This window comes from Myxocyprinus asiaticus, chromosome 4 (assembly GCF_019703515.2).
Source record: "Myxocyprinus asiaticus isolate MX2 ecotype Aquarium Trade chromosome 4, UBuf_Myxa_2, whole genome shotgun sequence".
Classification (NCBI taxonomy): domain Eukaryota; kingdom Metazoa; phylum Chordata; class Actinopteri; order Cypriniformes; family Catostomidae; genus Myxocyprinus; species Myxocyprinus asiaticus.
The window spans coordinates 52,918,247-52,945,002 of NC_059347.1; the positions used below are offsets into that span (position 1 = coordinate 52,918,247).

General features: G+C 39.3%; 1 protein-coding gene across 5 annotated transcripts in view; it reads left to right on the forward strand.

Annotated features, from left to right (window-relative positions):
- The window catches only part of LOC127440229 (serine/threonine-protein kinase TAO3-like), a 101,073-nt gene that overhangs the window by 62,665 nt on the left and 11,652 nt on the right, over positions 1-26,756 (forward strand). For 4 of the 5 annotated variants that reach the window (XM_051696721.1, XM_051696720.1, XM_051696719.1 and 1 more), the window contains 11 exons: positions 3,232-3,303; positions 3,419-3,520; positions 3,749-3,794; positions 4,415-4,511; positions 7,629-7,742; positions 7,829-7,920; positions 10,073-10,166; positions 11,060-11,141; positions 16,701-16,868; positions 19,507-19,695; positions 22,749-22,883. In XM_051696721.1, the coding sequence (XP_051552681.1) occupies positions 3,232-3,303; positions 3,419-3,520; positions 3,749-3,794; positions 4,415-4,511; positions 7,629-7,742; positions 7,829-7,920; positions 10,073-10,166; positions 11,060-11,141; positions 16,701-16,868; positions 19,507-19,695; positions 22,749-22,883 (1,191 nt within the window). The remainder of the gene's footprint in view (positions 1-3,231; positions 3,304-3,418; positions 3,521-3,748; positions 3,795-4,414; positions 4,512-7,628; positions 7,743-7,828; positions 7,921-10,072; positions 10,167-11,059; positions 11,142-16,700; positions 16,869-19,506; positions 19,696-22,748; positions 22,884-26,756) is intronic. The other variant, XM_051696722.1, reaches the window with a different exon arrangement.

Genomic DNA, 26,756 nt, shown 5'->3' on the forward strand with positions numbered 1-26,756 from the left:
TCTTCCTCCTCCTCCATTCCTCCAATGTCTGGTTCAAATCGGCTCTCCTATAGTCTTTTTACTAGGCATTAAGAAATTGCATGCTGGATAATGGCAGTAAGGCTACAAGTACACACTGCCTTGAACTCTAACCAGACGATCTATTAATATTTAGATAGGAAGTAGTTCAATACTGATGCCCATCATTTTAATCCTGTTCTGGGCGCATTTGTTCAGTTTCCAGACTAAGTAACAAAACTTTAGGTTGCGTTCACATTGCGTGCATTCACGTTACATGCATTTATTGTGTCACTTTTGTTGATATCTATGATTTAGCATCAAAAGCTTACATCTGAAACTCTGTCTTACTAAAGCCATCATTATTTATTTTATTAAATTCTGTAATAGTTTATACATTTCGGTGCCTCGACAAGGTTACAAACAACTTCCATGAGTGTTAGTATTTCCACATTTTCATGTAGAGAAGACAAAGTCCTGTACATATATTGGCCAAAGTAACCAGCATCCTTGGAACTGGACAGCTCCCGTAATGAAGTATTTAAGTTCAACTTTTTAATGAGCGATCAACGTGCTGATTTGGGAAACAGGCGTTACTCCATCGTAAAACAACGAGCGACATTAGTTAAGATGATCGTAAAAGCTTTAAGTTGTAGCCTTTTTTTTAAATATTGATCAATATGAGTACTGCCGTTTGTTTGTTTAAATAACAACAAACAATGGATCCATGTATTTATTCACTGGCTGACAAAATCTACTGACAGGGTTAATTTACAGTTCAGGTTATCAAATTAATAATGGACATTTTTTATTAAAATGCTTGGACTGTACATCAAGAATGACTATTTATTAAAACATAGTCTCGCCACTTCTACATTTACTGATTGAATACATTGATTTGTTCATTTTTATACAGCTAAAATGTGACCAAAATGGTGAAAACTAATAAAATATAATTAGTAAAATGTATATTTTCATAGTGTACCTAGTTAGAAGATCCCCTGTATTATTAACAGCATTAGCTTGGAGAGACCTTCTTTCATATGTAAGCAAAAGGACATTTTTACTGAAATATACCAATATGAACCGAAATCTAAATCTTAATCAAATTGAATCGAGAGCTTGTGAATCGGAATTTAATCGAATTGGGAAATCTATATCAATACCCAGCCCTAATTACATGCTTTACATTTTTTTTTAATTAAATAAAAAACAGTTTGATATATTTAGTCATGCACTTATAAGATATTGAAGTATTTGGTCTCCATTCTGATGATATTTTTTGTTTCTTCTCATTTCTGTTGAGGACGAAAGGGACAGTGTTGCAGACGTTGAGGCGTCAGAGACCAGAATAGCTTTTAATACCTTGGCTCGATTTGTTTTTTTCTCTCATTGTCCCTGTCTGTAAGTTCTTAAACTGTAGTTAAACTTGAAGCCCTTTATTTCATTTTTAGTGCAGCAGTTTTGTCAAATACAAGAACTGCAGCCTCATGACAAGTTCTTGTGCATTTCTTAATCTGTGAACTAATAGCATAAAGCCTTTGAGTCCAAATCTGTGGCAAGACTGGAATCCGTTGTGCAAATCCCTCCTTCCACATCTCACTTGCTCGCCCTTTCTCTCTCTCTATCACGGATTGCCCATCCAGATGTAGGACTGGTCTCGAGGGGGAAGAATAACTAGGAGACGCTGCTCTTAAGACAGATGTTCACTCTGTTTAAATGTGAGGGCCAGCTGGCCCCATGAAGCAGACAGACTGAGACAAGACACTAAAATCACTAATGTCTGCCATACACACTTCTCTTGGTTATTACATTTGTGTAACAAAAGATGAAAACATTGTAGGATAGTAGAGAACTAGCAGCAGAAACTGATGTGGGGAAAGTAGAGGGGGGTCAGGAAATTACCCATTCTGATTTTGAACTTGGGTCATTCTGACATTAGTGCCACTTAGGGATGTGACGGTATCAAATTTTCATATCACGATAATTGCTAAGGCTTTTATCACATTATACGGTATTGTATTGAATTACAAAACTGGTTTAAAGATAAATAAACTTTTTTGTTCTTAATTACAAGATTTAGTTTTGTACTTTTTAAATGAAAAGTTCACAAAGAAAGTAATTTTACAAAGATCAAACCATATAAGATTCAAAAAGACATAGTGGCTTTCTAGTTTGCATTTATCTAAATACGGTTTATTTTCACTGCAAATGAACAAGTAACAACAATGGTAACATTTTGAGGGAAAAAATACAAATACTAGAGTTTCCTAGTATTTTGGTATGTCTTCCCATTACTGTAAGAGTTAGAGTGTTGGGAATGTTGATTTATTGATGGAAATGCTACAGTGCATTCAGAAAAATCTAAACGATTTTGTTAATAAGTTGTCTAGAAATTGTCACTGTATTTTGAAGTGCTTACGATAACAATATTGTGCACGTTAATTATCACTGTATACCTTATTATTGAATATCGGCCAATGTCTTGTGCCACTACGCAACATGCATTACCCACCAGGCAACATATTGGATATTAAGGCTGGGTATCGCCAACCACGTCACGATGCAATATGTTTTAATTTAATTAATTTTAATTTTTAATTTTATTATTAATTAATTAATTATATTTATTTATCACACATTATACATTGCACATATACAGTGAAATTCTTTTTTTTTTTTTTTTTTCACATATCCCAGCTAAGCTGGGATCAGAGTGCAGGGTCAGCCATGATATGGCACCCCTGGAGCAGATAGGGTCAAGGGCCTTGCTCAAGGGCCCAACAATGGCATCTTGGCAGTGCTGGGGCTTGAATCCCCGACACTTCTGATCAGTAACCCAAAGCCTTAACCGCTGAGCCACCACAACAATATGTATCGCAATACATATGTCCCGATTCACATGATGCATCCCATTGTCATAACTGGATCTCAAATTAAACTGCGATATATTAATATGGATTGGTACAGCCCTTTATTGGTATGATATTGTCCATTATATCAGTTAACAGACATAACAAAAATAATTTTTGGCTATCATAAAAAGTAATTGTATCTCTTGGAGTCAAAATTGGTGCATTCCTAATTTCTAGTTCGAAGAGTTCTAGTCCGACTTTTGTTATTTGCTGATTCTGTTTCAACCTTTTCCCTCAATAATTTCCTGACAAAATAGAAAGACAAAAGGCCAAAAATAAAATCAAATCCATGTTCAACCTGTGCTGTGCTTTCCTGCAGGCCCGAAACTCCTACTCCAATGAGGTGGTGGCCATTAAGAAGATGTCCTACAATGGCAAACAGACCACTGAGGTGAGGCACAAACTCTGCTGTCATCTCTGAATACATAAATGTTCTGCTTTCTGCTTGCTTGGTTTCTGTAGTAATGGAGAATTTCAGATGTATGTGTCTGGGTTTCCCTGTTTAGAAGTGGCAGGACATCATTAAAGAGGTGAAGTTTTTAGAACACCTACGACATCCAAACACCATTGAATACAAAGGCTGCTACTTGAAGGACAACACAGCATGGGTTAGTACTGCCATTGAGAAGGATGCAGTCATTATAGTAGTAATGAATAATAGTGAACCTGTATTTCAATAGGGATAAAATAGTAATGCATTTGTGAGTGTTTCTTTTACCCATCAGAACCATTTTTAGAACTACTTTCAGTGCAGTATACGTCATTGCGTTCATTGACAGAATTCCCTGTGGTAACTATGCCTAATTTTCACGACAATCTCTTCATCTTCCTTTCAGCTTGTGATGGAGTATTGTCTGGGCTCTGCTTCAGACTTGTTAGAGGGTGAGTTCACACTCTACACACATTCAGACTATACATGTGACACTCTACACACAGCACAAACGCAGACACAGGATGCATTCACACAGAGACAGTGTAATTGTTAGAGCTGTCTTGTGTTTTTTAAGCCTGTGCTGAAGGCCTTTATTAACCACATATCAGACACATTATAAAACCCATTGTGTTTTATTCCATGTCACTACCAAACTGCCATTGCTTTGCTGTTTTTGTTTCCTTTAGACGTTGTCATGGCAACACGCACAGCTTTAATGATAGATTGTTGGTTTCAATTATCGCTCTGTGTGTGTGTGTGTGTGTGTGTGTGTGTGAGAGAGAGAGAGAAAATGAATTTAGAAATTCCAGTTTAACTCGCCATTGTCATTGGATGAGTATTTAGGCAGCATTCGGTTTATACAAGGCTGTTTTCTAATCATGATCTCAGACCTTTTTTATAAGGGGTGATCAGGTACCATAAAGTTCACAAATCATCAGATGACACTTTCCGACACTTTACGCAATTTGTGTAACAACAAAGATGTGTATGGTTTAAGAACACGGGCTTATTCGGAATGGAGCATGTGTTAGGGTATCATCAAAGCACCTCTCGTTCATTCTTTGTCCAGTTCACAAGAAACCGCTCCAAGAGGTTGAAATTGCTGCCATTACCCACGGTGCCTTGTTAGGACTGGCTTACCTACATTCCCATAACATGATCCACAGGTGAGTCGCCTCCTGACAGATATCCATTTACTCACTGTCATCTTACTCAGCATCTGCTTACATCAGCATGACATTTATTTTGCAAACTGATTTACAACTTACAGGTTAAAGCTGAAGTGTGGAACTTTTTCAATATTAAAAAACTTCTATGCCAGCTTAAAGGGATAGTTTACCCAAAAATGAAAATTCTCATCAATTTATTCACCCTCATGCCATCCCAGATGTGTATGACTTTTTTTCTTCAGCAGAACACAAACAAAGATTTTTTGAAGAATATCTCAGCTCTGGAGGTCCATACAGAGGGTGAGTTGTGAATGGTGACCAGATCTTTGTAGCTCCAAAAATCACAGGAAGGAAACATAAGTAATCCATAAGACTCCAGTGGTTAAATCCATATATTCAGAAGTGATATAATTGGTGTGGGTGAGAAACAGAACAATATTTAAGTCCTTTTTTTTACTTTATATCTCCATTTTCACTTTTACACCTGAAAGTCACATGTGGTGCCTGTTTAGGTTCACTTTCACATCTGAAAGTGAAAGCTGAAGTGGCGATTTAGAGTAAAAGAGGACTTAAATATTTTTCTGTTTCTCACCCACACCTATTATATTGAAGATCTGAATTTAAACACTGGAGTCATATGGATTAGTTCTTTATATTTCGTTTGTGATTTTTTTTTTTTTTTTTTTGCTACAAAGGTCTGATCACCATTAATTTGCATTGTAAGGACCTACAGAGCTGAGATATTCTTCTTTGTTTCTGTTCTGCTGAAGAAAGAAAGTCATACACATCTGGGATGGCATGAGGGTGAGTAAATGATGAGAGAATTATCATTTTTGGGTGAACTATTCCTTAAATATGCAGAGACTTTATATAAGTGAATATAAATAAGCCATTTGTTAGTTTATTTCCCTGAATTGTGTAAACCTGGGCTGGGAATTGATTTAAAAAAATAATCTATTCTTCGATTCCGAGGCGTTTCCGAGGGAATTGATAATTGACTCCAAAGCTTGGAATCTATTCCACTCGGGGGAATCAACTTCGCTCATGGGTGTGATATGGCTGTGTTTTTTTTTTCCCTCAACCACTAACAACTACAAATTCCTGAAGCCTTAACAGAACTAATTCAAATTACAAAAGGATTATAAAATGACTGCTGCTAAATTTCCCGACTGATTTTGTAGTCAGTCAGCCATCAGTAAATTCACTTCGTCTGTTCATCTGTATGAAGCAATCACATTAACCTAATTGATATAATCTGACAGTATGTTACGGATTAAATTAATAATCAAGTAAAATCCTAAATTTGTGACAGAAAATTGGCACACAATAGTTTAGTAACTTCAACAGTGTTCCAACACCTGCTTGCAACCAGGAGATGGCAGAGGATCAAGTAACAGTGAGTTAGCTCCCCAGTTCATACATCCTATCTGCCAACAACCAAGAAAAGCTGTGTCCAGGTGTACCTAGGAGAATCAGGGCTGTTTTAAAGGCAAAGGTGGCCACACCAAATATTGATTTAGCTTTTTTATGTTTACTGGACTTTGTATGATGTTAATTGATAAATGAAAACGATTTATGGCATTATGTTTGAAGACAAGTGCCTAAAATTTTGCATAGAACTGTGTGTGTGTGTGTGTGTGTGTGTGTGTGTGTGTGTGTGTGTGTGTGTGTGTGTGTGTATGTATGTATGTATGTATGTATGTGTATGTGTGTGTGTATATATATATATATATATATATATATATATATATATATATATATATATATATATATATATATGTGTGTGTGTGTGTGTGTGTGTGTATATATATATATATATATATATATATATATATATATATATATATATATATATATATATATACAGCTGTGCTCAAAAGTTTGCATACCCTGGCAGAAATTGTGAAATTATGGCAATGATTTTGAAAATATGACTGATCATGCAAAAATACTGTCTTTTATTTAAGGATAGTGATCATATGAAGCCATTTATTATCACATAGTTGTTTGGCTCCTTTTTAAATCATAATGATAACAGAAATCACCCAAATGGCCCTGATCAAAAGTTTACATACCCTTGAATGTTTGGCCTTGTTACAGACACACAAGGTGACACACACAGGTTTAAATGGCAATTAAAGGTTAATTTCCCACACCTGTGGCTTTTTAAATTGCAGTTAGTGTCTGTGTATAAATAGTCAATGAGTTTGTTAGCTCTCACGTGGATGCACTGAGCAGGCTAGATACTTAGCCATGGGGAGCAGAAAAGAACTGTCAAAAGACCTGTGTAACAAGGTAATGGAACTTTATAAAGATGGAAAAGGATATAAAAACATATCCAAAGCCTTGAAAATGCCAGTCAGTTCTGTTCAATCACTTATTAAGAAGTGGAAAATTCGGGGATCTCTTGATATCAAGCCAAGGTCGGGTAGACCAAGAAAGATTTCAGCCACAACTGCCAGAAGAATTGTTCGGGATACAAAGAAAAACCCACAGGTAACCTCAGGAGAAATACAGGCTGCTCTGGAAAAAGATGGTGTGGTTGTTTCAAGGAGCACAATATGATGATGCTTTGATGATGAGGTGTGTTTAACTTAACCTCCCGGAACTGATTCCAGAATTTTTGGAATTGAACAGTTCTAGTATAAGCACTGGCTACAATATCAGCCAATTGTAACTTTTTTTAATTTTTTTATTGACTTAACACAAAAATACTTTGCACAATCTTCTGTGTCGGGTTTCAAAAGAACTAAAGTTATAAGTACAAGTACTAAACGTTCTGCATCTGTATTTGCAAGCAAACCATTTACTGTATTTAGCAAACTGTTTTACAATGTTTGAGTTCCTATCCATATTCTATTTGCTTCCAGGAAAACGGTGCTAATTTTACTTTAGTTTTCACTGAAAGGCATTAAAGATTCCAAAGTCCTGTATATTAGCTTTGTATTTCTTTATTGATAGGCTGATTTATATAAATTGTAAATTTCTCAAATACATTGGGTTTAACTTACCTGGGCATCCTGCTGTTATATAACACTGCATTAGGCATGCACTGTGTATACTGTGTATAGATGAGCATTTTCAATCCCAAAACCTGTATCTGTGGTTCTTCAGAGATGTGAAGGCTGGTAATATTCTGCTGACAGAGCCCGGTCAGGTTAAACTGGCTGATTTTGGCTCCGCTTCCATCACCTCTCCTGCCAACTCCTTTGTGGGAACCCCATACTGGTCAGTAATGCAGATATTGACAGTTAAGAGACAGAGACTACCTGATGAATCAGGGTTAATGAAACTGTTCCGTGTGCCTGAATCAGGATGGCTCCAGAAGTGATTTTAGCCATGGATGAGGGTCAATACGAGGGGAAGGTGGACGTCTGGTCCCTGGGGATCACCTGCATAGAACTGGGTGAGTCTTGCTTGTGTGTATATTTGCTAGAATTCCTTTTTTTAGACTTTACATCTCAGACATGTGCCTTTCATCTACAATTAAATAATCAGTTGAAGTATGCAAATTGAACTAGTATGTAAATAATGAGACACTCCAATGTCATAAAATTGTGTCTTTATACTGCATCAGACATCCGTTGCCAACCAATTCTGTTGTATAACAGAAGGGTTTGTGGGTAGCATTAGCCCCAAAAGTATGTATACTGTAAATACTATGCCATCTGGGCACCTTTTGATTTACTAGTTTCATTTGGTAGACTCTACTCCTTATTTCCCCTACAACTTAGGGTGAATAGTGACAAAACAATGTTTGAAATAACCTAGATGATTGGCATAATTGTACATGTACAATTTTTGATTAGTAGAAGTACACTCACTGAGCACATTATTAGGAACATCTGTACACCTACTTGTTCATGGGATTAATCCGCTAATCATGTGGCAGCAGTGCAGTGCATAAAATCATGCAGATATGGGTCAGGAGCTTCAGCTAATATTCACATCAACCATCAGAATGGGGAAAAATGTGATCTCAGTGATTTCGACCATGACATGAATGTTGGTGCCAGACAGGCTAGTTTCAGTATTTTTGTAACTGTTGATCTCCTGGGATTTTCACACACAACAGTTTCTAGAGTTTACTCAGAATGCTGCCAAAAATAAAATAATATCCAGTGAGTGGCAGTTCTGCAGACAGAAACACCTTGTTGATGAGAGAGGTCAACGGAGAATGGCCAGACTGGTTCGAGCTTACAGAATGGCTACGGTAACTCCGATAACCCCTCTGTACAACTGTAGTGAGCAGAATAGCATCTCAGAATGCACAACATGTCGAACCTTTAGGCAGAAGACCATGTCGGGTTCCTCTTCTGTATGCCAAGAACAAAAAGGTGAGACAGCAGTGGGCACAGGCTCACCAAAACTGGAAAGTTGAAGACTGTAAAAACATGGCCTGGTCTGATGAATCTCGATTTCTGCTGAGGCACACAGATGGTAGCGTCAGAATTTGGTGCCAACAGCATGAATCCATAGATCCAACTTGCCTTGGGTCAACAGTCCAGGCTGGTGGCGGTGGTGTTATGGTGTGGGGGACGTTTTCTTGGCACACTTTGGGCCCGTCATTTCCAGTTAATCATCGCTTGAATGCCACAGCCTATTTGAGTATTGTTGCTGACCATGTGCATCCCTTCATGGCCACAATTTACCCATCTTCTAATGTCTACTTCCAGCATGATAATGCACCATGTCACAAAGCAAAAGTAATCTCAAACTGGTTTCATGTACATGACAATGAGTTCACTGTTCTTCAGTGGCCTTCCCATTAAGCTGATCTGAATCAAATACAACACCTTTGAGATGTGGTAGAATGGGAGATTCACAGCTTTAATGTGCTGCTGACAAATCTGCAGAAATTGCGTGATGGAATCATGTTAACATGATCTTGTGGAATTCATGCCATGAAGAATTGAGGCCGTTTTTAGAGCAAAGGGAGGCCCTACTCCGTATTCATATAATGTTCCTAATAAAATGCTAAGTGAGTGTGTGATTTTTGGATTCAGTCCTACCAAGTGTAAGCCCTGCACTGGCAATGGTAACATACATAGTTTGAAGTGAGTTAGTTTGCCAGTACTGGAACATACTACGTTATAAAATTGCGTCTTGATACTGCATCAGAGAACTGTCGCAATCAAATCCTCATGCATTGCACAAGAGCAGCATTAGCCCATAAAGCATGGATACAGAACCTACTCCTAATATAGTAGGTTACACTATCAGTGCACCTTTGACATAGTGTTGTCACCATACTATGATTTGAGATGCACTAATTTTGCATCCTATCCGATTAGTATGTGAATTGGGATTCAGCCTAGGTAATGACAAAACAGTGTTTGACAATAAGAATAACCTTATTTCTTTTGTAAGAATGACTAGAATTAATAACAGATGTAACAACTTTTTGTAAGCTGCTTCTGATTAGCATAACTATATACTGTATATGTCTTTGATTGTGCTGATAGATGTATATTCATTAACAGTCTTTGAATTGTGTTGATGTCAAAAGAGAATTCCAGCACATCAGTTGTTTTCTCCATGTTTCTACTATTTTCTAGCTGAACGTAAGCCTCCTCTCTTCAACATGAACGCTATGAGTGCCTTATACCACATTGCCCAAAACGACTCTCCATCCTTACAGTCCAATGAGTGGTGAGTGTCAGTCTACACAAAATCATGCTGCCTTTACACAATCCCACTGCAAAAAAACACCGGTTGACTCACTCATTTAGATTTATCATATGTGTATGTATACACTCCTACTCAACGAACACATACTGAACACATACTCACTCGACCACGCACTCCTCTCACACTTTCACAAACACACACTCTGTAAGCTTGTTATGCAATAACACTGACCCTGTAACTGCCAGTTCTCTATGATGCCTGAACTTGCCAGCATTACTTCACAAGCAAAGTTTTAGTAATCTCCTGCTCTCTGACCTACAGCAAAGTTAAAAGCCTGTTCATCTTTCAAGCAGATTTGGTCTTAGTCAATGGATCTGAATTGAAAGGTTGTCTTCAAGTTATAAAGTTACTTTGAAGACCTCAATATTGTTTTCTTGATCTTTTCTGATGTGTAGGAGAGATGTCACCATTTACACTTCTGACTTTTACTTGCAGAGGAAATGGAGACCAAGAGAAATTATAGTCCTATACGTTTTTGAAGTTGACATGAAATGGTAAAACACTAGCTAAATAGTAAATCCTATTTACTATTTAATGTCATAATACACAATAGGACTTAATAAAAATGTATGATTTATCAGTGCAGGTTATTCCAAAGAAAAAAAAGTTTGTTTTCGTAATCTTTCATCAAAAATCTAATAACTTGTGCCGCCTTTCAAACAACTTACCTTTGCGAGTAGCATCACCAAACCCTTTTAAATCCTATTTCACTTGGACATATGTCACATTATGGAATTAAAATAGGTTGTGAACACCATTTCATGCTGACTTGGACAAAATACTTTCATTTATTTGTACATTCGGTACTTTGTAAAAGTGCATAATACAGTAACTGTCACACTTACTTTGTGAAGGTCGGATGCATTCCGGAGTTTCGTTGACTACTGCCTACTAAAAATTCCTCAGGATAGACCCTCCTCTGTAGAGCTACTGCGGGTGAGTAATTGCATTCATGCAGTATTCACACATGCAGAGGGAGTTAACATGTCACATATTAAGTCACTCAGAGGCAGTGCTTGTCTAAGTTTAACCACGACTTCCAAGTGCCCACACACTTCTGTGAATTCGTGCTCACTTAGAGTCACGTACTCACTCATGGTCTCCATGAGCACACTTGCTTGGGGAACACAATACTCATGTGATACACACAGATTGTTATGTTTCAGTTTCATGTAGCCAGATCTTTGACTAATGGCATGATATCTGATCCAAATTGCAGCTTATCCTGGCCAAGAACTTCCTACTTAGAAAGCAAAACACTGACTGACACTGAAGTGACCAGCCACAGTTTGTTTTTTTTTACATGCTGTCAAGGGGCGGGTTTATCTGAAATGGATTATACCACAATAATGGGTTCATGTAGCTAAACTGATGGAGTATGGTGCTAGCCATGCCAAGATCATGGGTCCGATTCCTTCGGAATACACAAACTGACAAAATGTATACCCTGAATGCACAGAAAGTCGCTTAGGATATAAGCATGTTATACTCCTGCATGGGGAAAAAAATGGAAATAATGAAGCAGCTGTCCCATTTGAACGGATGTTCAGAGAGCATCAAAATAAAAGTGGAAAAAAAGAAACTGCTGGATTATTCCTTGCAGTTGCGCAATCTGATTCACTATTGCGATTTATACATGTGGTCTCCAGGCATTTAGGACCGAAACATACTAGGGATGGGCAACTTAGAGTTATTTTGTAGTTGAGTACTCTAACCCACAAAAAACAAGTACCTGATTACTGGTAAATTAAAATGCACAGTAAAAAAACCCCACGTATGATACGTACAGTATGTGAATCTTATATTTTGTTTTATTCACAATCGTTACCAAGAATGGTTTCAAAATCAGATAACTTCAACAAACTATGCTTTTCTTTTGGGAAAAATTAAAAGAACAGTATGCATTAAAAACTGAAAACAAAACAAAAAATAAAAATAACAGTAAAAAACATTTGCACTCACCTGGAGCTTACATTGAAACCAATACTGACGGCATTAGGGTAATGCACATACATAAATTCTGAATCTACATAAAGGCTATCACATTTTTATCATTTCACATGTTATTATTCAGAGAAACAAGTGAAAGTTGTGTTTTTATAAAATGCGTTCTGCCGGTGTTAAGAGATTTCACGCACACATGCACACCTGCAGGTCTGATAAGCTTCTGAGTTCACTTCCTCATCCAGGGGAGGACTGGGAACAAAAATTGGCCCTTGAGTAAAATTGTTGGGCGGAGGCGGGGCCCTTCTGCATATCGTGGGCCCCTTCGACATATCGCGGCACCGTTTCGCGGCCCCTTCCAGCTTATCACGGCCCTCTTCATCATATCACGGCCCAATTTGGCATATCGCGGCCCCGTTTTGTGGTCGGCCCACCGTGAAAAGTCCCGGTTCTCCTGATGGGCGGTCCGCCTCTGTCCTCGTCTGTTGGTTTGCATGACTCTAACATGAACCATATACAAAGAGTAGGATTAAATGAAAATCTAAATATTACAAGTATTGCCTTGTAATATAACTTGGCTTTGCTTTAGAAGCACAGACGCCATTGTCGTCTTCTCTCATCCAACACCTCAACAACACGTATTCACAGCGCCACAGCACCACCCCCCCCTCCCAGAGGTTCAGAGGGAAAACCATGTAAGTAAGCACTGCACATGGCAGGAAAATGTGGATAGGAAATTAATTAGCGATATTTGAGAAGTGTAATAACTCAAGTATCTGAGTACTCGAGTAGCTGGTGCAGAATGAGTACTCTATTACTCATGCACATCCCTAAATCATACTCTATGCAAGTGCGTGAACGCAAAGATTCCTAGCTACTCAAACTCGATTCCACAACTCGTTGCGTTCCCTAAATGTAATTCATAATGCAACACAAGGAGGTGCTGCATTCTCAGCATTGTCACAAGTGGTGCTAAAGTAGCAGTTAGAATGAGCTACTAGTCAATTTCCTCCTCCAGGTCAACTACTGTCATGGCAGAGCAACAGTTTAAAGAAAATATCTTGCTGATAAAGCATGCTAAAGTTAGTTAAATATTTAAGTTAGTTAAACTGTAGACAAGCTTAAAACTACTTGAATAACCATCCGTGCAAACAAGCTTACTTGAGCGTTTTTCTGTACCTCCGCAATTTGCAGAGACATCTGAAGGTAACTCCATTACCTCTTTAAGTTCTGAAGTCTGTTACTACCACGGTAACACGAACGCACATTCATTAGTCCCAATTCATCGCGTAACTGTTGATTTCAACACTTTCATGTTCACAATCATGCTTTTGCAGTTGGTGTGAGGACTTCCTTTTTGCCATATCTGCCAGTACTTTCTGCTCTCATGACAGTGGGTTCCTTACTCATCTATCCCTGCTGACTCACACACACACACACGTTTTCATATGCACAGTCAAACACTCAGCCCACAGTGCATGCCATTCTGCTGGTTTTTCATTTGCTCACTTCCTGTGGCAGCTACATCCTTGGAGGGTTAATAAAAGCAGGAGGAATATTTGATTGTGAATGTCTAATGTAACTAACATAACCATGACTTTCCCTCAACTGTATCCGTTGGGCTGTAGGTGGACATATTGCTACATGGTGACTAATGTTTGTGATATCGTGCTGTGGTGGGAGGTTTATGGATTTATATAGTCACCAAAATAAATGTGTGGTAGAATGTTGCACTACAGTTGGGGTAATTGTTGGCTTCAGGACAGTTCTGGATCATTAAGGATAGTGCTGCCCAAGTGATTAATTTGTTTGTTTGTGTTTGTGCTTTCTATGGGTCTGTTTGTGTGGGTACAGGTTACAGTTGATCTTGTTTTTCAGTTTGTGGACACAGGTAATCCTATTTAGCCAACTAAGAGCTTTGTGTCACGCTAGGCACGCACACGGTGCTTCTTAACACCTCTAAGCCCTCCATACAGGGTGGGCAGTCCTGGGTGAAATGGGATACCAGGGTTTCTTCTGTGGCCTAGTCGGAGCAGAAATGGAAGTTGGGAGTAATTTAATTCCGACCCAGTTTTTTTTTTCTCCCATTCCTCACTAATACCCAAGACTGCCCATCCAAGCTCCTTAAGACAGAAAACGGGTCACTAATCAGAATTTAGCATTCAAAGCTATTCCCTCCATTTGCTGCTCTCAACTGCTGTTTTAATCTCACATACGGACTAAATCCACCTCAAGTCTTGAACTACATATGAGCCAACTCATAGAGGTCGTATCAATGGAGATTGAGAAGGGGATATCACCCATGATCTTATAGTTGGTGCTGGCTCTGTGCAAGGGATTCAGATTATGTAGTTTCCTCCATTTAAAGGAGATAATCCTGTAGATTAGTTTCCTCCCGTGCTGGTCAGTCACAGATGTCCGTTTAGAGTGGCGAACGCTTATCTATGTCATCATCAGAAAGCCAAGCTGTTAGCCATAACCGTCTACTAGAGCTTAACGGTTGAACAAGTTGCTCTGAAATGCTTTATGAACACCCAAGACGTGTCTGTCTGCTTCAACTTAATGTATTTGCAGCTAAACTGAAATTGACACTCTGCAACTGCTGATCAAGTTGACATGTCAAATGCACAATAACATTCAGCAACATTCAACGAAACCAAGCTAAGAGCGAACCAGTTGACTTTGAACAGGTCTGCAAGAATGGTCAATGCTCCAGAGCAGTTTACATTACATTAAATGGCTGATAAGATAAGTGGCAATCCGTGTCTGAGACCAATCCATGCATCTTATCACGTGGCTTGTTTAGCGCGTTACCGCGGAGACCTAGCGCATGTGGAGCTTCACGCTATTCTCTGCGGCATCCACGTACAACTCACCATGCACCCCACTGAGAGTGAGAACCACATTATAGCGACCATGAAGAGGTTAACCCAATGTGACTCTACCCACCCTAGCAACCGGGCCAATCGGTTGATTAGGAAGCCTGACTGGAGTCACTCAGCACGCCCTGGACTCGAACTTGCGACTCCAAGTGTGGTAGTCAGCATCTTTACTTGCTTAGCTACCCAGGCCCCCTCCGCATCAAACAGTCTTGAGGTCCGGATATACTTGGTTTTTCTGCGTTCCAGATAGAATCGCGCCCGGCCGACCGCATTGCCTTTTCTGAGTATACTCTTTCGACCACAAGTGAATATGAACGCGTTCCACGCATGCCCACTACAGCTGCTTTGTGAAACTCTTTTAGTATAGTCAGTGTCTGGCGCATTCGCCGACAATGCGCACAGATAAAGAACGCGTCTGTGGGTCAAGAAATTCTGGGCCACGCGGACTGTGTTGATGACGAAATTTGCGTCACGCATACTGTGCGCAGAATGATCAGCAACTGAAGTATACTCAGGCCTCGACTCGTTTGGTTTATGCTCTAGAGCACTTGGCATGTCGTCAAATAACTCATATTATTTATCCTCAGTCAACGAAACCATGTTACGAGTGAGCCGAGTGTCCCTTTTTTTTTTTTTTTTTTTTACAAGAGTGTTTTATGCTCTAGAGCAATTGACATGTCAAATCACCAATAGCGTTTATTAATGGTTAACAAATCCAAGCAAAGAGTTAACATTCACACATGCAGGCGTATGTACTTCAAGCCAGTTCTCTTTAGATATTCACTGAGGGGGTGAGATCAAGTCCTCATTTAGTCAACCAGAAACCCTCCTCCATATGCCATATGTCCACTAGTGGCCACATTACACATGAGCACCCTCTAGTGAGCACAGTACAAAGCATGAAATGACGTAATTCAGAGTAATGAGTTTATTTCATGGTCCTGGCTATTGAATTGCATCATGTTTAACCCACAAAGTTCTCCTAAAATATTTGTTTGTATGAAACATAGGCTGTTCATTCTGTAAGTCAAACACACACACACACACACACACACACACACACACAGAAAAAAACACATTACACTCCTCATAAATTTAATACAACTCCAGAGTCTGAGAGTAAAGTTTGATCAGTAAGAATGTTTGCTCACAGAAGCCATGTTTGTACATTTGATGATCACTTTTTGCTGATTTTATTTGTTTTAAGCACTAGTGTTAGACTGATATATTGTCCAGGCTGATTAATCGTCTGGTATTTGGCCAATTTGAGATGATCTACCAAAAGCTACACCCACTGGTATGATTTAACATGAAATTTTGCTTGTGTAACAATCCTGTAATCTACAGATCGCTTTGTCAATGAATAATGTACATTTTCCAGTTTCATGTTAAAGTGAAATTTACGTAAAATGGTGTGAAAGAAAAGTGTTAATTTAACCAATTTTTTGTACATATCATTTTCTGTCTATGAAGTTTCATGTTAAATATCCATATTATGTTGGCCATCAGCCACCTCGCAGTTGGGATATCGCTACCGGCCATTAGAAAAATGGTCCTTATTGGACCATTCCAATAAGTCCTTATTGAGTTTGTTGATGTGTTTTAAAAATGCTAAAAATCTGTTTGTCATTTTGCTAATTCTCTCTCTGTCCCCCTTGTCCATCTCCAGCATGAGTTTGTAAGGAGAGAGCGTCCTGTACGTGTCCTTATCGATCTGATCCAGAGGACGAAGGATGCGGTCAGAGAGCTGGACAACCTTCAGTACCGCAAAATGAAAAAGATCCTTTACCAAGAGAAACACAACGGTCCAATGGGGGAGTCTCAGGAAGAGGAGGAGGTGAGTGCAGGAAACGAAGGGCCCCCATCAGTGTTAGTCATTCACATTTTGACTTCACGCTTTCCTTTAATCGTAATCATAATGTGTGGTACTGTATATGTGGGCTGTATCCTACCACAGTTGTGCATACACACAGACACGTTAGCTTCTTTTTCTCTTGTTTAAATATTTGTACTATACTAAACTATATAAACAACTGAACAAAACTACACAGAAGGAATAATGAACTATGTACTTAACACTGACTGTATGCTATATTTATATATATATATATATATATATATATATATATATATATATATATATATATATATATATATATATATACAATTTTAGAACATTATTAACCATTCTTTTTTATTGTTTTAACTGGTTACCTCTTGGAAAGGAGGCAACGGAATGCCGAAAACCGAAATAATAGTTTCTGCTCGGGACAACCTAAAATGAATTTAATTTTAAATCCCTGATAAATACTATACTGAACTACACGGAAGGTATAGTGAACCATATTCTATACTAAACCACATGCTGTACTGCATTGTATACTGACAGTATGCTATAGACAGTAGAATATACTGTGTGTATGTGTGTATGTGTGTATGTCTGTATGTATGTATGTATGTATGTATGTATGTGTATATATGTATATATATATATATATATATATATTTAAAATATCAACTATACTGAACTATATTGAAGGTATGCTGAACTATATATAATTTACTAAACTGAACTACATATATACACACAGATATATACATATTTTAAATATGAACTATACTGAACTACAGGTGCATCTCAATAAATTAGAATGTCATGGAAAAGTTCATTTATTTCAGTAATTCAACTCAAATTGTGAAACTCGTGTATTAAATAAATTCAATGCACACAGATTGAAGTAGTTTAAGTCTTTGGTTCTTTTAATTGTGATGATTTTGGCTCACATTTAACAAAAACCCACCAATTCACTATCTCAAAAAATTAGAATACATCATAAGACCAATAAAAAAAACATTTTTAGTGAATTGTTGGCCTTCTGGAAAGTATGTTCATTTATTGTATATGTACTCAATACTTGGTAGGGGCTCCTTTTGCTTTAATTACTGCCTCAATTCGGCGTGGCATGGAGGTGATCAGTTTGTGGCACTGCTGAGGTGGTATGGAAGCCCAGGTTTCTTTGACAGTGGCCTTCAGCTCATCTGCATTTTTTGGTCTCTTGTTTCTCATTTTCCTCTTGACAATACCCCATAGATTCTCTATGGGGTTCAGGTCTGGTGAGTTTGCTGGCCAGTCAAGCACACCAACACCATGGTCATTTAACCAACTTTTGGTGCTTTTGGCAGTGTGGGCAGGTGCCAAATCCTGCTGGAAAATGAAATCAGCATCTTTAAAAAGCTGGTCAGCAGAAGGAAGCATGAAGTGCTCCAAAATTTCTTGGTAAACGGGTGTAGTGACTTTGGTTTTCAAAAAACACAATAGACCAACACCAGTAGATGACATTGCACCCCAAATCATCACAGACTGTGGAAACTTAACACTGGACTTCAAGCAACTTGGGCTATGAGCTTCTCCACCCTTCCTCCAGATTCTAGGACCTTGGTTTCCAAATTAAATACAAAACTTGCTCTCATCTGAAAAGAGGACTTTGGACCACTGGGCAACAGTCCAGTTCTTCTTCTCCTTAGCCCAGGTAAGACGCCTCTGACGTTGTCTGTGGTTCAGGAGTGACTTAACAAGAGGAATACGACAACTGTAGCCAAATTCCTTGACATGTCTGTGTGTGGTGGCTCTTGATGCCTTGACCCCAGCCTCAGTCCATTCCTTGTGAAGTTCACCAAAATTCTTGAATCGATTTTGCTTGACAATCATAAGGCTGCGGTTCTCTCGGTTGGTTGTGCATCTTTTTCTTCCACACTTTTTCCTTCCACTCAACTTTCTGTTAACATGCTTGGATACAGCACTCTGTGAACAGCCAGCTTCTTTGGCAATGAATGTTTGTGGCTTACCCTCCTTGTGAAGGGTGTCAATTATTGATCTGTCAGATCAGCAGTCTTCCCCATGATTGTGTAGCCTAGTGAACCAAACTGAGAGACCATTTTTAAGGCTCAGGAAAACTTTGCAGGTGTTTTGAGTTGATTAGCTGATTGGCATGTCACCATATTCTAATTTTTTGAGATAGTGAATTGGTGGGTTTTTGTTAAATGTGAGCCAAAATCATCACAATTAAAGGAACCAAAGACTTAAACTACTTCAGTCTGTGTGCATTGAATTTATTTAATACACGAGTTTCACAATTTGAGTTGAATTACTGAAATAAATGAACTTTTCCATGACATTCTAATTTATTGAGATGCACCTGTATATATAAATGTATTGAATATACTATATTTTATACCAAACTACATCAAAGGTGCATATATAACTATATGCTACTATATTGAAGGCCAAAGGGCTTTCATTTAAGATATGAACATATTTCCCTCTAACAAATTACTATTGTTACAGGCCTTGCACGAATGCATGCAATGAGATGTGTAAAATGCCCTCTGTATAACAGAGAATGGAATCAATATTGGTTTCAGAGTGGATGGTGACCAGCATCTGTGTCTGTGTGTGTTGTCTTCTGCCACTCAAGCAGGATGGAGATCAGGCAGGCTGTAAGGTGAACAGTTTAGGCAGTAATCACTCCATCCCCAGCACCTCGGTGAGCACCGGCAGTCAGAGCAGCAGTGTCAACAGCCTGCAGGAGGTGCCAGATGACTCCTGCTCCGAGCTGCACCACGACTATGATAGCACCCTCGAGTCTTCCACGCACCACAAAAAGGTCCGAGACACACACATACACACTTTGTGCCATCAATCTGGCAGTGTATTGCCATCTTTTTCTTTTGTTGAAATGTTTGTTCCATGTAACACGTGCTTGCCATACTTCCGTCGATGTTGACAAACAAAAATGGAACAAATGCTTTTGAGTAGATTTCTGGTAATTATTTCATGTCTCTCTTTCATTTGAGCTATTCTGTCTAAAATTCTGCCATCATTTACTCACACTTATGACTTTCTTCTGTGGAACACAAAAGATTAAGAGATCAATAGCCGCTTTTCCACCATCGGGCCAGTGCGAGCCAGGGCTGTCAACCGGTCAGCCGGGGCCAATAGCCTCGGACCTCAAGCCGTGAGACCAAAATCAATCTGCATTCCTACCATCGGGTCAAAAGCCCCGCAGCGTTTCCCTAAAAGCCACCCTGGTGCAAACATCACACACCCCACCCATTTCACAAGCCAAACCAAATACACACATTATCTATTTGTCTAGAATATAACGTTTTTATTGTAAGTAAACGTTAGCTAGTTAGCAAGATAAGTTAACGTTGACAACTCACCAACTGTAACTGCCAGATAATCTGAAAGTTGGCTTGAAAAGACTCCAAACTGTATCTGTCAATTTACTTTCATGTGTTGACGGACGGCTTTTGACCTTTCCAATATGGCGGACATGCCAACATATCGCAGCCCATAGGAACAGCTGCTAATGAGGCATCTACGTATAGATATCTATGTAGCACAAATGCTTGCGTAGCAGCATTGTTTACCCATTGGGTTGCTTGGAGACATCTTTGGAGACAGTCAAACCCCTGTTAAACAAACGGGAGCATTGCAGATTTGTTTGTTTAAACGTCATCTTCCGAGCATCTGGCAATGTAATGCATTTATTTTCAGAGATCAGAGATATCAGGTAGGAATATCCCACATCCGATTTGAATGGAACGCAGCATGAGTATCTCGCTAAACTCCGCCTTTGACCCCGCCTCAATCCCCAGTTGGCTTTCTTTGGCCCAAGGGTATTCGGTGGGCCAAAGCCGCTTGAACGTTGGCCCAGAGCCCCGAGGAGGCATGATGAAGCCTGGCCCTGGCACACACTAGCACCCCCTTATTTGACCCGACAGTGGCAACGCGGCTATTCAGTCACCATTCACTTATATTGTATGGAGAAAAGAAGCAATGAATTGTGACCGAGACTAACATACTGACTACACTGATGAGCCAAAACATTATGACCACTCACAGGTGAAGCGAATAATGTTGTTCATCTCCTAGCAAGGCCGCATGTAAAGGTCTGAGTAGATTAGATGGTAAGCGAACAATCAGTTCTTGTAGTCAATGTGTTGAATGCAGGAGTGAAGACCTGAGTGACTTTGACAAAGGCCAAATTGTTATGGCCAGACGACTGGGTCAGAGCATCTCTGAAATGGCAAGGCTTGTGGGGTGCTCCCCGTCAGCAGTGGTGAGTACCTACCGACAGTGGTCCGAGGAGGGACAAACCACAAACCGGCGACAGGGCATTGGGCACCCAAGGCTCATCGATGTGTGAGGGCAGCAAAGGCTATCCCATCTGGTCTGAATTGACAGAAGGTCTACTATGGCATAAGTCACAGAAAATGTTAATGATGGTTACAGGAGGAATATGTCACAACACACAGTGCATCGCACCTGCTGCGTATGGCGCTGCGTAGACGCAGACCGGTCAGACTGCCCATGATGACCCCTGTCCACTATCGAAAGTGCCTACAATGGGCACACGAGCGTCTGAACTGGACCTTGGAGCAGTGGAAGAAGGTTGCCTTTTCCGATGAGTCCCGTTTTCTTTTACATCACGTGGACGGCTGTACACGTGGACGGCCATGTACGTGTGCAACATTTTCCTGGGAAAGTGATGGCACCAAGATGCACTGTGGGAAGATAAGTCGGTGGAGGGAGTCTGATGCTGTGGGCAATGATCTGCTGGGAAACCCTGGGTCCGGCCATTCATGTGGATGTCAATTTGACACATGCCACCTACCTAAACATCGATGCAGACCAGGTACACCCCTTCATGGCAATGGTGTTCCCTGATGGCAGTGGCCTATTTCAGTAGGGTAATGTGCCCTGCCACACTGCACACTTTGCGGAATATGATGAAGAGTTCAATGTGTTGCTCTGGCCTCCAAATCCCCCAGACCAGCAAGTCCGTTCCACGGCGGCTCCACCTTGCAACTTACAGGACTTGAAGTATCTGCTACTAATGTCTTGGTGCCAGATACCACAGGACACATTCAGGAGTCCATGCTTCAGCGGGTCGGCACTGTTTTGTCGGCAATGGGGAACCAACAGAATATTAGGCAGGTGGTCATAATGTTTTGGCTCATCAGTGTAACATCTCCTTTGTGTTCCAGAAAATAAAGAAAGCCAAACAGGTTTATAACAACATGGGGGTGAGTAAATGTTGACATAATTAAAATTTTTGGGTGAACTATCCCGTTAAGACCACTGCCATTTTTGTTCCTTTTATGTGACATCACAATATTCAAGTGAGAAAAGTTGGAGCTTTCATATATAATTCAGATTTTTTATTTACTGAATTTACATGTTTAACAAAACAGTTTTAACTACAGTAATTCCCAGATGGATGCACTAAAATTTGTCACACAGACACAAACAGTAAACCAACATGGAGGACAAATATGTAGATGTTTTGTTTTTCTTTATTTGTTTTTTCAGTAATAAGTGTGCAAACATCATGGGTTGATTTAATAAGGATATTTTAAGATAAGTGAGTGTATTAGTATTAAATGGTCTCGTGTTGAAACGTCTCAGCTGATAGCAACAGGAAACATGAAACTCCTGTGCATTTTCTCTGAGCCTAGAGCTATTGCGTTGCTTCCTAAATGTATTTCTGTGATTGTTGTGTGCGCAACACACAGGCAAATGACTGCAATACACTGCGTTATATCATAAACTCCTGCTGTACAATGAAATGTTTTGATCTCATTTACATCTCTAGAGTGCATGTTATGTTGTGACTTTGCTTGATTGCTTTTGGGTGTTTGTTGTCCTCAGGACCATCAGTATATTCGCGAAGACCTTCCTCATCGGGACCACCGGTCAGACCTGCGACCGTCCTCATCAGACAGAGCTCAGGCTCACAACTATAAAAACCGCGAGCGTTTCGCCACCATCAAATCAGCCTCACTGGTGAGCTGAAAGAATGACATCATCCCTACTTATTCTCTCTGTCATCTGCTCGCCCCCCTCCCTCTCTTCACTCTTTCTTTCCTTTCTTCCTTGGCTTTAATACACTCTGCAGTCATTCAAGCTCTCCTCTGTTTCTCTCTCTCTCTCTTATTCCCTCCTGGTGGTCTTTGCCGCCGCCTCTTCCCGTTTAACCCTCTCTTTATTTAAGGAGAAAAAAATGAGCCCTACTTCCTCTCTCACTCTCATGTTTGTTGTCAAGGCAACATGAATCAGTCAATAGCCAGCTGCACTCCTCGCACGAGTCATTGGTGTACTATCAGTTGATATGCTTTAATCCGACACAAAGGACATTGTACATCCAGTAAGGTTTCGGGAAAAAACTACGTTTCCCATTGTATTACGCCATAAGATCGGTATCAAGCATTCATGATACGATTCCTTATGCAGTTAAGTGGGGGATAAAAACTCTATTGTGATACAACCACTTGCACCCTAATTGGTTAATGTATGGGCAGGCACTGTAGTCGATCGCAGTATGCTTGGTTTAAATGATGATGTCACCTGTTTTGGCTCTGTTTTGCTGGAGCGTGAGCGCCCTCTTGGGGCAGACAAGGGTAGTGGAATTTGTCTGTTAGTACAGACACTCATCTGTCATTTCAGATGATCACAAAGGAGTTTAGCTTCATCTGGGGCTTTAGGCATGATACACCATGATGATCAAACTTGATTTTTTTGTTGCTTGCTTGGTGGAATCGAATGAAAACTTTTTAGTGTTGTGCGTATTTTGCAATAGTGTAGAATGAGTCTCAAGGAGCAAGGCTGTGCGGAAAAATAGACTCTCTTTGTGTTGAAAAGCAGAGGGAGGGAGGTGTAGAGAGAAAGGGAGAGAGATGAAGGATAGATATAGAAAGAACGTGGAAAAGGAAGTCCTTTCGAACGAATGCAATGTAGAAAAGTAGTTAGGGTGTGTTAGCTATAATATACAGGAATTTAAAAGAGTAAATGAGCCATTAAATCATCTTTGACAATGTTCTTATGCAAAAGAACAGAGGTTAAAGTTACATTACATGTTGTAAACCTAGTATAAGATAGCTGGCCATTGATGTCATAATATGAGACTACATTTATATTTAACCCTTAAATGCTAGGGAATTTTCCCAGTAACTCTTACATATTTGGGTCTTTAGAGTCCCGGCACGTATATCTATCAGAAATGGATCTGCAGAATGCCCAGATAGTGTACAATTTTCATAATATTTTTTAGACAATTAGAAAATAATAAAATAAAATATATTTTGATGCTTTATTTGTTCATAAATCAAACAGATAATGCAACAAATCAGGACAAATCTAGAACAGGATTCATAATTTTCACACTGAAATTGAATGAGACGCAACTGGTTGTCAATCACATATTGAGCTACAAAGAACACATAAACTACACATACATTACACATGTATTTTCTCAGGCACTTATTGAATCAAAATATTTGCACAACTTACAGTACATAATTTACATAAGTCATATCATACTGTTCATGTGTTACACTTGCTATTGTTTACTTTGATGTTGTTTCTTCGTCAAATAGCAATGTCAAATGTAAATCAAGTCAATCACTGAAATATCAGCGCCACCTTAAGTAAGAAATTGCATGTATAATATGTATGTGTACATGCATATGGGATACTGATAATTCATCATTGTTGATAATTCATTGTTGCACAGAAAATCGATGTGATAGAGTATTTATTTGTATGAATATACTACTTCTACTACTACTCGAATCACGATTCATTCAAAAAGAGTTTGACATTAAAATGTCAAACTATTTACGCAAAACACAAATATTTTTTCAAACACAGACAGAACTGTTTTTAATCATACTTCTCGGTATTTAATCAAATCTGATGTTAGTATTGCCTTCCTACGTAGCAGTATGCCATGATACCTTGAAATGCTGTCTAGATAGGCAGCTCATTAGGTTTTGGAACAGAGTTTTCCCTTATTAAAGGAATGTTCCATGTTCAATTGAGCTCAATTGAGAGCATTTGTAGAAAAATCTTGATTTCCATAGAAGATTATTTCAGCTCATCAAAAAGCAAAAATCACAGTTACAGTAAGTACAGTATCACACTAAAATCATTTTAACATGTATAATGTTTAAATCCTGCGGCTATACTTCTGAAACAGTGACTATTTTAAGGTTTTTGGACTCACCCCCTTTCACTTTCATTGTACGCTCCTTAATGTAACTGTGATTTTTGCGTTTTGCTAAATAGGAGGAGATGAAAATATTTTCTATGGTAATCAAAATTAGGCTACAAATGCTGTCGATTGAGCTCAGCTTGTATTGAACCTGGAACATTCCTTTAAGTGTGCTATTTATTCAAAACTGTCTGGCTCTTTGGCTTTTCTGCTAAACGTCATTTTGTCCACTTAAAACATTCAACTCCATCTGCTCCAGTTCACATTCAACATGTTTGATCTGAACTTGAATTTTATTTGACTTCAGTGAAGTCAGCACCCATTTGTGTTACTTGACTTTGAAGCATCCCTTTCAACCCTTACCGCTGTTCTTTTGTCACCAGGGCATAGTGCTAACCCAGTCACATGCCCTTTGGTGTGGCTGAAAGGGGCATTTGGGCTGAAAGCGATTGGATTGGTGACTGTGGTTACAGTGGGGCTACTGATTCAGGCCGATTAGGAAATTTCCCCAATCAACAGGCGTCTCATGTGACCAGCCTACTAAATGGTGCTTAGCTCGCGTGCAGGGCCAGGCCTCTCTGAGAACCTCTTTCATTCCAGGCGCACCTGCAAGGAGAGAGGAAAGCAGTGTTCCCCCACTCTCTTTATCTTCATCGCTCTCTCTTTCCGTCTCTCTTTCTCTCCCGGGTTGGTTTTGACCGAGTACTTTTGGGGAATGTAGTGCAGCCGATGCTCAATGTTCTCGCGGGTGGTTTACATCGCCAACATGTTTGGCTTGAGGAGTTCAGGTGGGAGTTACGAGAAGCTCAACGAACAGTTTGATCTGGACACACCCTTCTTCCAGGTTTGTTTGGGGTTCAAGTTAAAGGAACAGTGGGGTATTTCTGGATTAGTTTATTTATTTATTGCCGTGAATGGTCTCTTGCTCTGAAAGACGCACAAAAGGAATTTATGTTGAGATCCGAGTTTGCGTTAACCGAAACTTTTCCGTCATTTACCAAATTTTATAAACACTGACGGTGAATTCAAAATGCTTTGTCATTTTGACAGATTTTTGCTATTACACAATTTGTCCAAATTGAGTAATTCCTGAAATCGAGTCTCAAACTATTATCAATCCTGTGACTAATAGGAGGGGATTTGGCTCCCCCAGCTGAGCTGGGTTTCTCCCAAGGTTTTTTTTTTCTTCTCTCCATTTACTAACATCTTATGGAGTTTTGGGTTCCTTGTCACTGTCGCCTTTGGCTTGCTCACTGGTGGCCGAAAGACCCCTTTTTAAGGCATGATTTTCAATCATGTTTTTCCATTTAAACTGTTAAATTTTCTGTTACAGCATAATTTTATATAAAGCTGCTTTAAAATGATGTGTTGTTGATAAAGCACTATATAAATAAAAATTAATTGACGAATGGGTTTGGTTAAAGTATAAGATTAAAAAAACAGAGCAATACTATTTTATAATCCACTTTTGGCAGGACAGTCAAAAAAAATATCATGCCATTTTTCTCAGTTTCAGTGTTTGTGTAGTTACTGTGAGGGCAGCATCGGGTTACCCTACTTTAAGAGAATCCCACATGATGCTAATAGGGGTTTGACTTGAACAAAGGGAGAGAAAATTACGTTTTAATGCGTTCCCATCAATCCCATGAAAACAGAATGGGAAGATG